The sequence below is a fragment of the Vanessa atalanta genome, chromosome 15 (genome assembly GCF_905147765.1).
Source record: "Vanessa atalanta chromosome 15, ilVanAtal1.2, whole genome shotgun sequence".
NCBI classification, from domain to species: Eukaryota; Metazoa; Arthropoda; class Insecta; order Lepidoptera; family Nymphalidae; genus Vanessa; species Vanessa atalanta.
Window position 1 is genome coordinate 3,264,507 of NC_061885.1, and position 17,688 is coordinate 3,282,194.

A 17,688-nucleotide genomic window follows, 5' to 3' on the forward strand; every position below is an offset into this window, starting at 1 on the left:
ACCAATCGGAAATATCTGTTACCACAGTCTATTGCAACTTTAGCAACAACACAAACAGTTGTGTAATGACAAATGACAATTGAGTATTGACATTTTGTTCGTTGGCTAATGGCTTTAATCTATTTATTTTTTAATAAATACCATTAAATTTTGTAAAACGATAGTTTTTTTAAAGATAATTAGTGACTACTATTCATTTAAAGTAATGGTTATTACGATAAATCATAAATAAGAAATACTATGGTTAACTTATTCATTATTAGAATTTTTGAATCGTAATATTATTTTATAATAATCATGATGAAATAGTCCTGCATATAAATAAAAAATGATTGAGACGTGTTCCAAAAGATGTATGCTCTTAGGAACGATTTTTTTGGGGGTGTAAGTGTTAAAACAATTTATATGTCATATGCATTTAAACATAAAATATAAATTTGTGTTAAAGGTACAATAGAACTACATTATTTTAGACTTTAACGTTTCATGTCATTTTCAGCTTAACCATAGTGGTTCTTATATTAGAATCACAATTGGCTGACACGCTATCTGGCAGCCAAAGAATGAAAAACAAGACCTTTCCTACAGAGAACAATTCTACATGCTGGATGCATCAACCATATACTATAATTAGTGAATGTCATCCCTGTTCAGGTAATTGAAAACCATACTTGTACACAACAAATGATAAGACTATTATTTTAAATAATTATAATATGTATGTTATCATTTTCCAGACTTTGAGATACGTAGTAAGAGCATTGGAGTATGTATCCACACAAATTTCAAAGAAATTCTGAAATGTGATAATGGTGAAACAGTAACAAGAAGGTATTAATAAAAGTTTAATTTATTCTTATTATACATATGTATAATAGCTTGTGCTACATTCACTATTATAGATACAGAGAAACAATCTTCAAAATATATATAAGGCTTGGAAAATAATTTTTATGGTATTTAATCATTTTGATTTGATGTTAGTTGAAAAAAATATATATTTTGAACTATATAACATCCAATTCTGTTTCTTCTTATGATCATAAGTCTAACCATATCATAGACATTCATAAATCATTTACTCATATTTTTGTATTAATTTGGTGGTGAGAGACTTATAATCAAATACATTTTCAAATTAAAACAATGCTATTTACTTTTGACAAAAAATAATAATGTGATAATAATTGTTCAAATGAATTGCCTACTATATGAATTCAGTGCTTTTTGCATCAATCTACATTTTTAAACTTACCTGACAGGTAAAGTTTGTTTTAAATCTTTGATTAGTTCTTATTTATCAGTGAATTTTATGTTACAGCTGTGATCGAGTTGCTTATTTAGAAGAAAGGGCCTATTGGAAGTTTACTATTTGGTCTTTTGTTATTGGAATGGTGTCATCATTAGCTGTCATGCTTAGAATGAGAGTACTTAACTACAAAGCAAAGCTAAGAGCTCGTCAAGTTCTCAGCAATGGATCAATATGAATATGTTCAAAAATAACCTTATTTATATTGTTAATGAGTGGAGGTCTAAAAGTCTGTCAACCAGAAATGTAATAATTTCCATAAAATAACAAATCTAATTTTTATTGGTGTTGAGGCATACCAAGCCTCAACATCAATAAAACAACTTGTCTTTGCCCTCATAATGAGTTAAATTAGCCTTCAAATATTTTTGTCACTATCTTTTTCTTTCATTAATGTCTGAAAAATCTCGTTCGTTTTTTAAAAAAATTAACATGCTCAATTTTCTTTTATACACAGATAATGGGTTTACCTACTAACCTCATCTCTTCTCTTTTATTCCAGTGAACTTTTAGACCTCCTATAGACCTAATATTAAATAAATGTAAAAAAAATAAAAATTAAAATAAAGTATTTTAATTTGAAACTGCTACATGAAGCAAATCAGAATGTATAAAATAAAAAAAAAATAAAAAAAATGATATAAATTCTTTAATCATTCAAAGAGTATTTTTAATAATTCTGTAATAACTTTAACATTTACACTGTTTCCTAATAACCTATAACATTGTTTTGTTGTAATATTTTCAGGAAATTTATAGTTTTTTGAAAATGACATAAGTGATAGAACTTCGTTGGGAGTAAAAAACCTCAATTTTAATTGTTTTATTGTGTCTACAAAATCATCACTTTTATCACCAAATGTTTTTGCTACTTTATAACATTCTTCTACTTCCTCTGGTGTAGCATTAGTAAAAACTGAACCAGTGCCTTCGACATAATGTGTATATGCTTTAGTAAAACAGCAGGATCGTCTAGAATTCTTATAACAAATGTCCAATACTTTAGCTCTCTTTAACAATTTGTCACTAACTAAATATTTTTCTGGAACATTCAATTCTAATATATCTTCTAAAGCTACAGGACGTCCATAATTTTTTGGAAGACTTTTGACCTGAATATGAAAAAAAACAAGTATAATTATTATTTTTTTAAAGATTTATCATGTTTTGTAAAATGAGATAAACTTACAATATCCTCTTTTCTTCGAAAAGGCCATTCAGACTTGTTTCTTCTAGCTATACAATAATATCTCAATCTGGAATTAGGCACACCAAAACTGGACGGACATAGCAGAAACTCTTGATAATCAAATTTGCATTCTTTTAATTTGTTTATAAATATATTTCTAACAGTTGAACATTCAAAACCTTTTACATTTTCCATTAAAATATATTCAATATTGGCTAAGTGTATAAACAAGTCAATTAAATATAAAAACGAATTGGTTCTAGGGTCACTTTCATCCAAATATTTACCATTTCTGGTAAAGGGCTGACATGGGGGAGACATAAGAATTGTATTCACATTAAGCTTATCGATGTAATCTGGTGTTAAGCATTGTATATTTCTATTCAGTAATGGAGTGCTGGGAAAGTTGTACTTGTAAACCTCGTTGGCGACATTGTTTATATCAACAGCCAACATTACTTCACCTTCCAACCCCGATTCTAAAATTAGAAATAATAGAATAATTTATATATTGTGATATGATAAAGCATAACATTTAAATATATTGTTACCATTCCATGCGCAATGCATGCCACCAATACCGCTATACAGTTCTAAGATTCTGTGTAACGTCATATTAAATTATTAATGAAATATTCTTTATAAATATGTCAATGATTTTAACAAAATATACTTAGTATTTCATTAGTTAAAAAGTCAAAGAAATTTGATTACGAATAACAATATATATTTATTTGTAATAACTTATATTCATTATAACAAATATTGTAAAACTTCAAAATTATATATTTTTTGACAGCTCTGGATACCAGTCTTTTAGAAAATAAATTTAGGATTTGTATAATTGAATACGGTGCTACCAGTAAAAAAAATGCTAGATTCAGGGTTAACTACAATGCCTTTTACTCGTATATTTCCTATTTTCTTCATTAATTAGTGTACTGATTTTTATAACTTAAATGTTGATATAAAACTGAGAGATCAAGAAAAAAAGTACACGTTTCATTTTCAAAGATTTATGCCGCACATGTGCCATACAGTATTCCGTGCCACTACCAAATGCCAATACACGATAATATCTCCAATTAGTACGCACTTGCATTGTATCCGTTCTTTTTTGTAAGTTGCACAAGGTTATTATTTTAATAAAAAATCCCATAAATAAAATCCCATAAATAAATTTGTCTTTTGATAATATGGTATTTTAACATAATTTCTACAATGAATTTAATCAGATATAAAGTCGACATTTAATTATTTGTTTCTTGCTATACTAACTCAAATAATTTTCGAAATTTATTTATATGTTTTTTAATTATTAATTTCTAAATTAGCAAAGATAAAGATTTTGATGTGTACTGGATTCGTCTCAGATTTGTAAATTGAAATAAATATGTGTAAGAGTTAATTACAACTAAACTCCATTTACCTCGGATGTTAGATATAACATTTCATTTGTGCTTAAATTCTGTGAAACGTTCACAAATATGTGGATCTTACTTAAAGTTACTTTACTCATTTTTCAAATAAGAACAATTTTTATTACGTATTTATAAAAAATACTAAATAAAAATGTGGTATGGGAATTTTAACAAGTAAATATTTATTTTTATGTTTAGTAGATATCAACTGATCTGTGGATATTATTAAATAACAATTCGTATATACCTCCATATAATGTATTATTAGTAAATAAATATAACATTTAATTTACGCAAACTATATTTTATCAGTTGATAAAAGATTTTTTAATTAACATTTTTTTTATTCATATTGTCAACTAAAATCATAAAACAACTGGTAAACTTGGTATTAGTAGTTTAATGGCCTTGATTCTGGCAGTTATGGCGGAACCTAAGCTCAGTAAAGACGTGTATAACGTCAAAAGTGATGAAAATGCCGACTCGAAAGAGCATATTTACCTTGAAGAAACATTTTACATTCTTTCTAAGAAGAAGTCTGTGTTTCGTGTAAGGCTCACATCAAAAGGGTTATCATTAATAAAAGAAACTGACGACTGTTCAAAAGAGCAAACCATACTATTGAGGGATATTATCGGCAGTAAATGTATGAGAAGTAAGAGACGTCGTGTTGGAGCCAGATCTTGTATTTGCAGTTCATTTGTGGGTCACCAACAGCTCAAGGTAGTAGATGAAAACAGTGGCGACCTTGATGAAAGCGATATCAGTGCGTATCTTTACATATACGCTTACAATTTAAAGCGCAGCCGCCGTAGTTTCAAACGAGAGAGAACAACAATAACACTCAGGTTCAGGTCTTACGATAAATACGAAGACAATAACAGGGAAGCACAAAAGTGGCGAACAACAATAAAATGTTTATTAGTAGATCAGCCGATTACGTACACGTTACCTTATAATGATAAGAAATTATTAATACTATTGAATCCAAAGTCTGGTCCCGGGAAAGCAAGAGAACTTTTTCAGACAAAAGCCGCTCCAATTTTGCAAGAGTCCGATACACCTTACGATCTTCATGTTACCAAGTATGCCCAATATGCTCGTGAATTTGTGCGTACGAGAAATGTTTACGCTTGGCGCGGAATAGTGGCAGTGGGAGGTGACGGGGTTTTGTTTGAAATATTGAATGGAATGTTTGAGCGACTTGATTGGCAACAGGCTTTTGCTGAAGTTCCATTAGCTATTCTGCCATGTGGTTCTGGCAATGGCTTGGCGAGAACTATTTGTCATCACTACAAGTAAGTAAAATTTTAATAATAATTTTAATTTGATTATTAACCTGGCCCACTACTAATCCAGGTTTCACATAAGTCATAGAGTTTTTGCTAATTATCATAAACCTTGGATCTTTATTAGCTAATAAAAATATTGTAAATACATGATAATGAAATGTGAAAAAGTAATCCAGTGCAATTCAAATGATTATAAATAGATAAGTTCTTAATTGCATGAGTATATACTTTTCTATAAAAGAAAAAATTACACAGTCTGTTTTAGATGTGTTCTTTGAAAAATTTGGTTGTAACATATGTGTACATATATTAAATAAGGTTTTTTTTTAAATATTTTCCTCATTTTGATTCCAGCCTATATGAAAAGTAGCAAATATTATTTTAATATATAAAATGGTAACATCTTACAAATATGAAAGGATTAAGCCGTGACTTTTGTTTAAAAATTATAACATGTTGAGTAAACCAAAAAGCTATGCTTAACCAACAAGACCCTTTGGTTTATTGCTTAATCCACAACGCTTTTCTTTGGTATAGAAACTGCACTAATGTCTGATAAAGCTATTCCTATATTGAATTTTTTAGCTATTCCGTTTTAAAGTTACAAAAGGATTAAATTTGTGTAACATCTCTTTTTTAAAAACGACTCATGCTAATTACTATCATATACTACTATTAGCCTAAATAATAAAATAATCATACCTACTACAATTTGTCGGGAAATGTATGAGAAGTAAGAGAGAAATATATTTATGATGGTTGTTTCAAATGTATCAAGGCTAAAATATATGTATATATAAATAGTACTGTTGTAGCTATGTGCTATATTTATATTTTATGTTTTGTTGTATGATCTTATTTTATTTTTAAAGAATCTGCCACAGAAAGATTTGGGTATAGTACATTGACATTTAACCATGAAATGCTAAGATGATAAAGCATACAAACAATTTTTAAATTACACCTACAGTTTGTTAAAGTCACATACAAAATCTTTTATTTATTTTATTGTGTTGATTATTTTTACTTAATTATTTTCAATTTTAATGGGCCAAGATGGCATAGTAGATAGAATATTATGTGGATCTTAATGGAATATTGGGAAAATTCAAACCTAAAAAGGAGATGAACCCTTAGTCCAGTAATATAACTGTGTGTGTTTATTTTCTCTTACCCTTCATTATTAATAGCAGTGTGCTTTATTGAAAATATTGACCTAATTGCATTATTTGTTAAACATTATGACAAAACAAAAATCTCAATATTTTTGTAAAAACACAAGCACAAGGGACATAACATATAAGCTCCCAAGGTTGCTCATTAGCAATGTAAGGAATGGTAAATATTATCAGATGACCCATTTGGCCATATCCCTACCATATTACTTAGCCATCTCTAGTGACGCACTCTTGTAAAAATAATATAGTTTTATGCTTATGTATAATCCATGAATTGATGCAAATTATGCAGGTAAGCGACAATAATGTTGGATTTTCTTATCTGTTACTTTATCATGTGTCATTTTCAATTATGATAATAACATAACCTCTTTGCTAATATGTAAATACATAGATTAAATTTAAAAAAATATTTTCCATTATTTTAAATATTTATTTAATAACTCGTAAAGGTAGCAATATAAATTGGGTTAATAGTACCCACATCTTAATATTATAATAATATATAAGATGTTGCTTCATTAGATACGCGATGCTTATCTACTTAATTGAATTTTAAAATGACTACTGACTGACGTAAAGTATCGCCTAAACCGAGGGTTCTAAGGGGATGAATGTTCGTATGTAAGTTCGTTATTTTTGATGTTAGAGATATGAAAATGCGTATTTGGGCTTATTACTGAGTTAAAAACAGATTTAAAGTTTATTTTGAAAATTCATCAACCAAAAAGTGGAAATACTTTAAAAAATCGGTGGGTTATAACGTATCCGAAGAGAGGGTACACGGCTATTAAGTATTTAAAATGTTTTAATAATTGTCATTGTTTTTCATATTGTTTTGCGCTTTTACAATGCAACTGAAAGTGTTCAAATAATATATATTATAGTTAAAGTTACTCGTGCCTTGTGTTTACGGAATAAAAATGTGTTACTTTTTTATAAAAAACATTTTTATATAAAGCGGTAGTTCGTAATTCGAAACGAAGTAGTCAATAGCTATTGTGGTCTATCGAAACGATTATAGTTTATTCATCACTATTTTCTTGGTATTTGATATTTAATTATTTTTTCATAATATAAAACCCGAACGTCATGCAAACGCTGGAAATGAAACCTTTTCGAATGAATAGTATTAATGAAACTACCAGTTCAGTGTTTTAAAACAGACTTAACGCTTTTATTGAGGCACAGATCACAAGTCATTTAAAAAACTATAGAAAACAATAAAACAAAGTTACTTCATATTCTTATTGTTAAAAAAAACTATGTGTTTTTTTTTTCTAATTCAAATTAAGAACAACTTATTTTGATATATCACCTATAATTAGAAATTTGCAAGTGTAAATAATACTAATAGCAGCTCTAAATATTTGTATAATTAAAATAAACCAATTACTGAATCATAATGAAACTCAATACAGAGGGCGGTTTGGAGCTAGGCAAGGGCAGCAGTATTGCATTAAGTAAGGGAATTATGGCATTTAAAGAAAAATAAATTGACGCATATGGATTCGCAAAGTTTTCAAACGATACTTAATTTAACGTTATGTTTAAATAATATGATTATAAGATACTTAATTTAACGTTATGTTTAAATAATTTCAACTGGTCTGATAAGTTGGCGATGTAGGTCGAGTATCACGCTCCTGTACTTAAATAAATAAGTATTGCTCAAATGCAAAACGAATTTTGACTCGACATAGTTGCTATAAGCAACGGTTATAATTATTTTGTATTTGTCCATAACATGGTTTAGTTGTAAACAACAATATTTTACAAAGCTATAATATAGAATAACGAATGAAGATAAACAAACCTTAGATTTACGTATTCGATGCGATTTGCTTGGATATATAAAAAGTTTAAATTGTACTCGATTGACTGATTAGATAATCTCTCTAATTAAAACGGCGAAAAAAGTAACTTGAAAATTTCTTGCCGGTTCCTCTCGAATCTACTTTCCGAACCGATGGAAGATTTACATTTAATTCAATACTGTAACATGATGATACAAAAAAATACTTTTATGAAATATTTTGATTTAATTTGATTTTGAATAGATCTTTAAGATAATTTGCACACATATAAAATAGAGGAACACATTGAGCCTACTCTTTGGGATAAAATAAATGGGACATTGGCAAACGAGTGTTGATGAATTATTTGGTTGAAAATTCTTGTATTATTAATATTAAATAAATTTCTATATCTTTAGAAAGAAATCCTATTTTTTATTGCTTATAATACAAAAGTATTTAATGATATTTGGTATATTTCTTTGCAGTTTCCATTGTTTCTCGTGATTTACCTTAAACGATCGGTTTCGGCTATTACTTTTATCAGTAATTTCATAAACATTCTTTTAGTTCGCTAGTTATAATTGTATAAAGTGTAGCATAGAAATATATCGTTATGTATCGATTATCTGTAATAATGAAATACTGAAATCAATGATCTTAGGTACACATTAATAGTTTATTCTGAAAGAAATTAAAACGAAAAAGTAAATGTAGATATTGTCAACGCTCTCGCACTGGCAAAAGTATGAGGTAAAAGATATACATACATAATTTGTCTTTTGTGTGTGTCACGAAAATGTAAGGTTCTTGATATACAAATGAGTCATCAAATTTAAACAATAATTATTAAAGCCAAAGTATTACATAAAAATAATTTTTATGATTGACAAAAAACTCGATGCGGCAGGAACTCAGTAAATGCTGCCTCTTGCTAAAAATATATTATCCCACAACAAATGCTTTGCAACACGTGCAAAACATTGTATTATCGTCATGACTGTGCATATTCTTTAATTTTATTCGTCCCTATTTTTCCTCATTTTCCCTTATATTGCTATCATTATTTTAATGAGGTTATTTAGTCCATTTCTCATAAATTGTGTAATATGAAAACACTCGTTTGTTATATTTATGATATTTGTAAGTGATATCATTTTTTAGTTATTGTTTTTTGATATCGTTGGTACCTAAAGTTTTATCAGGAGGTAATCCGTGTCTATAAATGGTTTTAATTATTTCGACATTTCATAACGTAGCTTATTACTTTTATTATTTATGATTTGTTTCTTAACTCTTTTTGCCTGCGTTTAATTAATTCTTTGATAACAAGTAAGTCTACTCAGTACTCAGTAGTAAAAGTACAATGCTATTTATATTATTGAAAATAAAAATGTCGAGGTCTGTTACCTTTTTTTTTATTAATTCCTGTTTCATGTACATATATTGAAAGCTTAATCGAATCGATGTAAAATCTAAGACAAGACAACACAAGGCAATTAGTATTTCACATTATATTTGTAACGTTTAAATTTTTTTTCTCTGTCTACTAGGATACCTGTTCAAATATGTTACTCAGTTCGAAGGTCTTATACCAAAATTTTGTTTCAATTTATGCCATTAAGAGATACTCGCGGTCAATAATCACAAGAAGATATTGGTCCAGATAATAATTGACAATTATAAGTCAATTATATTGTCCTTATAATACACAAAGAGTTCACACAAATGTTGACAAGAGGCGGCATTGCCGTAACAAACAAATAATTTAAAAAAAAATGTCTAAAAATTTATTATTTACACCATCAAACTCGTAATAAGTGAAATCGTGTTTTGTTTTTAAGCACGCAAATATCAAGTATCTTATAAAAACATGTTTTGTTCATATAAGTATGTACAATTGTACATTATTTGTATTTAAAATTATGTCTGTCTTTTATAAATAAAGAAAACTGTAAGAATATTCGTCACAAATTGTTGTCTTTGAACATGTCGCTAAGAATAATTATTGTTAGCAATAGTTAATCTAAGTCATGACTCATTCTTATGTAAAACAAAGGAGTATGTTAAATTTTATGCTTTGTTTTATATTTTTAAGTTCAAACGTACCTAACTAAAATGGATTTAATGAGACAAGAAAAAATAAAATATAAAAATGTAATAATTTTAAAAAACACACATCAAACGAATAATATATATATAATTAAGTTAGTACTTGTTTTGCATTATAGTGCGCACTTAATTTTTATTAAATTGAGTCGAAACTTTTTCTTTTGGCACTTGAGTGAGATAAATGGTATACTAATTTTCGCCAGTGGCTTGGCCCGCGTGTTAGATGAGTCTTAGGTTTTAGGTATAAAAAAGTTGCCTGTCCTTTTTTGGGTTCAGGTTTGATTCATACATTATATTCATCAAAGGTTTATGCGTGAAAATGAAACAGACAAGAGTAAATTCCGTATTTATAATATTAGTATAGACCCTATTCCAATCGAAGTAGGAATAAAGATAAACGTCCACTATATTGTGCACTGCTAAGAGGTTACGAATAATATACCATTATTTCTAGCAAATACTATTAGACTTAATTATTAATATTTACTTTAATGTTACTTTCAAAAACGTATTTTTTCGCAAATCTATAGTGAGTATCATAGTTTAATCTCTCGACCAATGATATCGCGTCAATTTGCTGTCAAATGTTGTTTATTTGGCTTTTCTACTGTTATGGTTGCAATAGAGTATACGCTACTGGAGATGACGTTTGTATTATTAAAACTTTATTACCACAGTTGATTTAGAAATACATTTCTCTCACACCAGCTCATTTTGATGATTGCAAGTTCAATTTCCGCTTTGAAAGACACTCGTATGGCTATTGGTTTGCCCTTGGTCAGAGTGTTGTTGAACATCTTCTCGCCGTAACGTCTTTAGAAGATAAGTGAAGTGTTTATCTCGCTTGTGTAATAAACATTTGATAGATAATAATTCAATTGAAATAATAAATTACTTTCAATCGTTGATTCATCTACACGAGTTGAGAAAATCTGATTATAATAGCTCTTCAGCAGAATTATAGTTTGTTGTACATATAATGATGTCTTGACAATTTATGTTTCTTCAAAATAATCTGCATTTGACATAAAAATGTATTCATATTTAAACAAATTTGTCATGAAAGAAAATACTTCTCGTCAAGTATTAAAGTATTTGTTTTTTAACAAAGTTTATACTTATAAATACTTATAATTTAATAATATTTATAATTAATAATTTTAGAGTTACTTTTTTAACTAGTTATGTCATCTTTTTAGCCTTTAAATTATTTGAAAAATTCGTTAATTGTATCGTAAAAACATGTGTAAAATTTTCTAATGTCTCTGTAACAGTAAACATTTTTAAAATCTCATTTGAAAAATTAAACCTTTATATTTAATTTTTATTTTAACTTAACCTTTTAAATTTTTAAAAGTTAAACTTTTGTAAATTTTGTATTTTTTTACGATTACTATTATACCTAATAAATTATCGCATCGTAATCTTCATTATCAATTTACACGTTCTTATATTATATTAATCGTGTTTGAATATTTTGTAACTTACTAACCTTATTCGTCGCATTTTCATAGCGACACGCTTCTCTAATCCTAAAAGCGGATATTGTACGTTACTTGTTGGGAGTGATAAAGAATGAATAAACCAGTAGAGAAGACGAAGTATAAACCGAGCGTTCTTAAAAATATTCAAATTTTGTAATTCTCTTTTACTGCGCTTTTTCATTACGTAACGTCCCAATTTCAAGTTGAAATTTTCAAGTCCCAATGTCTTGTAGTTAAAGCTGTGCGCCTCAATCGGGTTAGTATAATAACTGAAGAGAAATTTAGCCTAATATAAAGTACAAGAGTTTGTTTGTTAGTACATTTACCCAAAAACCCCCCTCCCCCCCTTATCTCAGGATTTATCATTTGATTTTAAAAACTTGTTGCGTTAGTTGTCTATCCATTTATAGCGAAACCGTATATAAATATAGGCTATATATAAATATATATATAATAGGCTATATAAAAGTATTATACACATATAAAAGCAGAAAAGTAGGCAGGCCTCTTGTCCTTGTTTGAGGAGTAGGTTCAGAGCTTATTCTAAATTTTATTATTATAAAGCTATTCCAATGCGTGGTATTGTATATAAGTGGCAGATTTTCATCCTTCTCATGCAGGTTTTCTCAAGATGTTTTCGTGTGACGTAAATACATGTATTTGTACACACACTTGTACAAATATATTTACATTGTAAAAGTATTACCGGCAACTCATTATTCTGTATTTTTCTCGACTGATTTTAGTATTAAAAGCAGACAATAATAACTTATTGTGTTGTAATGTACCAGTAGTTTTCCGCAGCTTCGGATGACTTTAATACTTTTTGTATATATTTTTTGTAAAGATTTTAAAGAAAGATCTTTAATAGCGTATACAATTCATGTAATATTAATGTACAATTAACTCGTTATAAAATGAATACAGATTTAGGACGCGGTAAGAGAGCTTTGTGTTAAGAGACGTGTAAATAACATTTCAAAGCAGCTAAGTAGTGGAATGAGGTAACGCCGTGTAAAACCTCCGTGGCCAAGGTTAGGTCAGTAAATATATATAAACAGACACAAATTTTATTGTAATTTTTATAAAGATAAATGTATTTCTACTATCTAGGTTGCGCGTAAATTATGTTTCGTGCTAAATATTATATTGTTGTTATGTCATAATTGCTTAATCCGGTAGAATTATGGACTACTATTTCATACTTCTTATTTTGCCTCGTACTCAATGGCCGCTTATAAATACTTTCACTTTTTTCGCTTTAGTTTCGGTTACGATCTTATCCGAATCTAAAGCGACAACAAATCATCTTGTCATGGATGAAAATTTGATGCAGACTAAGTAATAAGGGTATCTTTTTGTAAATATGCAAAAATAGGCGACGCTGTACAGCTTGTAACTAACAGCTGTTGGAATTTTTTTAATAAGAACGTCTTCCTGTTTATATTTCGGCAACGGCGATCTAAAATGATAAGTCGTTTCGCTGGAGATATTGTCGTGATTTCTATTTTACGAAGCACGAGAAAATATCACAGCTAACTTTCAATTTGCGATACTAATCCCTAAGCGTTGGTTTTGATCTTTTTTTCTATGGATTCCCAAGGATAGCAGTTATCAGACGTTAATGAAACATCACAAACCTTTGTTGTGAGTCGGATGGCAAATGATAACTAGAGAACGAACGATACCCACAACAAAGATAGTAGCTTATAGGCTTAATAAGAAAGCTGTGGACCCGTTTAAAAGGCTTCGAAATTTCAAGTTATTTACCTAACGTTTCCCTTAATATATTGTTTTCAAATAACCCTATAAGTATAAATCTCGTTCTTTTTTTATTCTTCTTAGTACAAAATTTACATTTATTTTTAAAGTTATCATATCATATATTAGTTTAGTGTGTATTTTCGTTTTAAATAATCTATTAACATCTAGCTTCTTAGAATTTCTTCTTCAGTTCACTAAACACGAGTATTTACTGTCCCAGAAAAAAAGATAAATGAGATAATATTTTTCCCATAAATATAAAAAATAATCTAAAAAATAATCTTTTAACAGTTTGCACATAATTACCATTTGATATGTTACTATTAATCGACTATCGCACACAATTTTAAATAAAGAACCTCTGTTTTCAAATCAGATTGCTAATAAATTATCATAAAATATTTTAAAGTAAACTCAACTTTGTAGTAATCTTTCACTAAGTCTCATTGATTACTAACAATGATCCAGTGACATAAATTATCATCTTTTTAAATAAGTAGAGCGAGGTTAGAATCGGATTTTACTAAATCGTCTGTTGTTTCAACAACGTAAATTTCATTAGCAATTTATTCATTGTCTTATCGAGTATTCTCTGGTTTTTCCCTTTACAGATCGGTCAAAGGGTTGTGTTGATATAAGTGAAGTTAATTTGTTTTTGTATTAATGTTTTGTTTTAGTGAACCTTACATCCCTCAAAATTTGACGGGATTGACGATGGCGCTCGCAAGAGGTAAAACAGCGCACATGGATGTCGTCAGAGTGGAGACTAAATCAAAAGTATGTATTAATGTTCCATAATTGAACACCTAGCTTAATTAAACACCTTATTTTTGTACGAAAACACTTGTTGAGGAGACGTAATTTTTGTGTCATTCTTATCTTAGTTATTTGTTTAATTGTTCAAGATAAAATCGATATGATACTTTAATAGAAATACAAGTATAAAAAACATTCAATATTGATTTCTCCAATGTTTTGATTGGTTGAAATGAAATAAAAAATATTTACTATTTTTTTTCCTTATTTAAAGTTGGCTACTAATTAATCAACACTCCTTATTGAGTTCAATGCTTCTAAAATTCACATTCGGAACCGGTTATAACTTCACACCTATTTAGACTTATTACATTTGTAAATATCGATTTTAAACCGCTTAGGGCCTTGTTGAATAAGTATTTTTATATTTTGAAAATATTGTAATATTTGATTTATTTTTATTTAAATTGATGACGAGTAATCGTTTGAATCCTACTTAACCATTATATTGCTTGCTAATATTCCTCTTTTCTCATATAATTCGGAAGTGGCTACCACAGTAGCCTGAGGGATGAAGTTCGAACCTATGACTAAACGGCCTGTATCCCGTTGAGCTATTGAGGCTTCAAGGTCCTTTAGCGTTTTTAACATAGATTTATTTAGTAATTTAATTCTTGAAACATATTATCTACTTCACGAAGGTCACCTAATTGCGATTACAATATTGCGTTATTTTGTTATCGTTTTATTAATTAGCTTATGCATTAGAAGTACTTACCTCAGATATTTTTTTTTATTATTGTCAATTAGATGGTGTCTCTACTAGTAGATAATATACAATTTATCTCTTTTCACCTTCAAGTGTAATGTTACACTATACAATTGAGTGCGTCCGTCATAACAAACAAGGAACGGCGTAGTGCGGATACAATTATACCCATATACTTCGTTCTGTTACATCCGTATCTGCGATTATCTCCCTAACGCGTATTTGTTAGCTTAATATTTTTTTACAATACAAATACATTGTCGTATATTCTATTCAACACATGTTCAAAATTATAACTCATGTTACCGCTCTTAATTAAAAACATATAGCTCATGAAATTTGACGTATAAATAATTATTTTTATTTGCAGATAATGTTTTCCTTCTTATCAGTCGGCTGGGGCTTATTATCAGACATCGATATTGAGAGTGAAAGATTAAGAGCAATCGGAGGGCAAAGGTTCACCGTTTGGGCGTTAGCGAGGCTGGTGGGATTAAGGAAATACAAAGGTGTGGTGAGTTACGCTAAAATAAAGGATGTGAGCAATTTACCGAAGCCGAAGCACCCGCTTACGATCAGCCATAGCGTAAGTCAAGACGGTGCGCTAGATTCGCCGGAAGCTGACGCATTTTTTGATTGCGACGAAAATTCCGAAGTATTTACGAGCGCCGTTAACGGCAAACGACACCAACGTGTCGATTCCTGGTACTCCGTAAATTCAAGGAGAAGTGCATTTTATAGCACTAGAGGTTCGGAGTATCATAGCGTAACGAGCAGTGGCTCTGAAATGCGGTCGCCTGTTCACGCGTGCATGCACGGCCCCGCTTCCCATTTACCCTCCCTCATGTCCCAATTGCCGTCTCATTGGGTACACGAGGAAGGCGAATTCGTTATGGTTTACGTTTCCTATCAGTCATATATCGGCGAGGATTTACTATTTGCTCCACGATCCCACCTGTCAGATGGCATCATGTGGATGCTTATCATAAAAGCTGGTATATCGAGATCTCAAATTTTATCACTATTATTAGGTATGAGCCAGGGAAATCATTCCGAAATAAACACGGAGCATATTAAAATGATTCCAGTCAGTGCATTTAGGATAGTACCGGAGGGTCCAAATGGCCATCTCACGGTGGATGGCGAACTCGTCGAATACGGTCCCATTCAGGCTGAGATATTTCCAAACATAGTTAATCTCTTGGTACCGGATACAAAATAACGTTTAGATAATTTCACATGTGATGTGTTGGCCTCTAATTTGACTGATTTAGTTCGATGAAACTTACCGAGCCGATGTTTGTGCAATAAATGGTGTTAAATATTTTAAATAGAAAATATTCTTATATCTAAAAATGGTTGTGCCAGAAAACACGTTTATATAATTTAATACCAAAGTAAGATATTTAAGTACAATCGACTATGCCATTCCAATATCATTGTGATTTATATTATCAATTCAATATTTTAAACTTGATGACTTTAATGTATCCGTTTAATAGCGAAAATTGTGATAATATTTTAAGTAAATCGGTTCTGTCGATAAAGGCAAATCCAATTATTGTGACTAGTCAAAACTATCGAAATTTAAAATAGTGCCAAATATTCCGCACTTTAAATCATTTATTGGAAGGAATTGATCAGTAATAACTACTAATAACTTGTCAATACTTCTAAACATGTTGCTCAATGTAGGGCACTTGTACACAAAGACAGAAAATACCTACTTAGCTGAATTTATGCACTATATATTTTATTTATAGCTCAAAGCAATTTGTTAATCTATTAAAATTTTTGTTTTAAACATTCATATCCATTTTGTTCCCCGTTATAAACGGAATTCCTAAAACGCAATATTTGTTGTTTTCAAAGATATTATTCTAAGGTTCTTTTTGCACATTAGAGCACAAAATTTGGCTATTATTTTCCTATCGCTCTATTAGCTTGCTGTATCCAGTGGGTTTTACTTATAGCATAATTATTATTTTATTAAATTAGAATACAGTTGGTAATAAATAGTTAATTAGTATGATTACTATTTGTTAGATACCTAAGAACTTTCAGTATATTTACAAAAAAATAAGAAATGCTACAATTATGTAAAAATTTACATCACAAAAAAACTTTATTCAAATCATCGCATAGTTTTTTATGTTATTAAGTTAATAAACTCTAGATAGCTCGACGTTTTTTGCCTAAACAATTCTTTAAAATTAAGTTGTGAACATATCTTATTTACTTCAGAATGAACAGTGGTTTATGACTAAACTGTATAATAAATAATAATTAATGATAAAATAAGGATCTTGTTCACTATACTTAATATATTTAGCAGTATTAGCTTACATATTATAAAGTTTCTGTGATAACATTAGTTTCTATCACATGGTCTATTAGTTTCACATTAACCCTACAGTCTGTGCCTAATCTTATTCTTTATAAATTTTGACAACTATTTAAAAGTTTTACACTACTAAATATATGCTTTGTATGAATAGTTTTTTTAAATGATATTCACTTTTTTTTTTTTTAATTTTAAATCTGTAATCAAAATAAGAAGTTTCATTTTTTTACTATTTAAACATTCCGAATAAAATATTTTGTATTAACTTTTAATG

The 17,688-nt window shown here is 29.1% G+C and overlaps 3 protein-coding genes across 3 annotated transcripts; 2 read left to right on the top strand and 1 right to left on the bottom strand.

Annotated features, from left to right (window-relative positions):
* Window positions 1–91: 91 nt before the first annotated feature.
* Window positions 92–1,847, top strand: LOC125069391 (protein JTB). The gene is made up of 4 exons (XM_047678874.1): window positions 92–384; window positions 500–654; window positions 738–831; window positions 1,322–1,847. The coding sequence occupies exons 1-4, from the start codon at window positions 329–331 to the stop codon at window positions 1,485–1,487; spliced, it is 471 nt and encodes a 156-aa protein (XP_047534830.1). The 5' UTR covers window positions 92–328; the 3' UTR covers window positions 1,488–1,847.
* A 107-nt stretch (window positions 1,848–1,954) lies between these two features.
* LOC125069390 (tRNA (cytosine(38)-C(5))-methyltransferase) lies at window positions 1,955–3,293 on the bottom strand. Its single transcript, XM_047678873.1, has 3 exons — window positions 3,050–3,293; window positions 2,499–2,977; window positions 1,955–2,421 (listed from the first exon to the last, which is right to left on the bottom strand). The coding sequence occupies exons 1-3, from the start codon at window positions 3,111–3,113 to the stop codon at window positions 1,963–1,965; spliced, it is 1,002 nt and encodes a 333-aa protein (XP_047534829.1). The 5' UTR covers window positions 3,114–3,293; the 3' UTR covers window positions 1,955–1,962.
* A 1,049-nt stretch (window positions 3,294–4,342) lies between these two features.
* Window positions 4,343–17,571, top strand: LOC125069389 (sphingosine kinase 1-like). Its single transcript, XM_047678872.1, has 3 exons — window positions 4,343–5,217; window positions 14,223–14,322; window positions 15,441–17,571. The coding sequence occupies exons 1-3, from the start codon at window positions 4,343–4,345 to the stop codon at window positions 16,290–16,292; spliced, it is 1,827 nt and encodes a 608-aa protein (XP_047534828.1). The 3' UTR covers window positions 16,293–17,571.
* The last annotated feature ends 117 nt before the right edge of the window (window positions 17,572–17,688 follow it).

Coding starts and splice junctions, on each gene's coding strand:
- LOC125069390 (XM_047678873.1), bottom strand. CDS start 3,113: ATGACGTTACACAGAATCTTAGAACTGTATAGCGGTATTGGTGGCATG. Junction 2,978..3,049: donor CATGCATTGCGCATGGAATG/GTAACAATATAT, acceptor TTCTAATTTTAG/AATCGGGGTTGGAAGGTGAA. Junction 2,422..2,498: donor TTCGAAGAAAAGAGGATATT/GTAAGTTTATCT, acceptor TTTCATATTCAG/GTCAAAAGTCTTCCAAAAAA.
- LOC125069389 (XM_047678872.1), top strand. CDS start 4,343: ATGGCGGAACCTAAGCTCAGTAAAGACGTGTATAACGTCAAAAGTGAT. Junction 5,218..14,222: donor ACTATTTGTCATCACTACAA/GTAAGTAAAATT, acceptor GTTTTGTTTTAG/TGAACCTTACATCCCTCAAA. Junction 14,323..15,440: donor GAGTGGAGACTAAATCAAAA/GTATGTATTAAT, acceptor TTTTATTTGCAG/ATAATGTTTTCCTTCTTATC.
- LOC125069391 (XM_047678874.1), top strand. CDS start 329: ATGATTGAGACGTGTTCCAAAAGATGTATGCTCTTAGGAACGATTTTT. Junction 385..499: donor GGAACGATTTTTTTGGGGGT/GTAAGTGTTAAA, acceptor TGTCATTTTCAG/CTTAACCATAGTGGTTCTTA. Junction 655..737: donor TGAATGTCATCCCTGTTCAG/GTAATTGAAAAC, acceptor ATCATTTTCCAG/ACTTTGAGATACGTAGTAAG.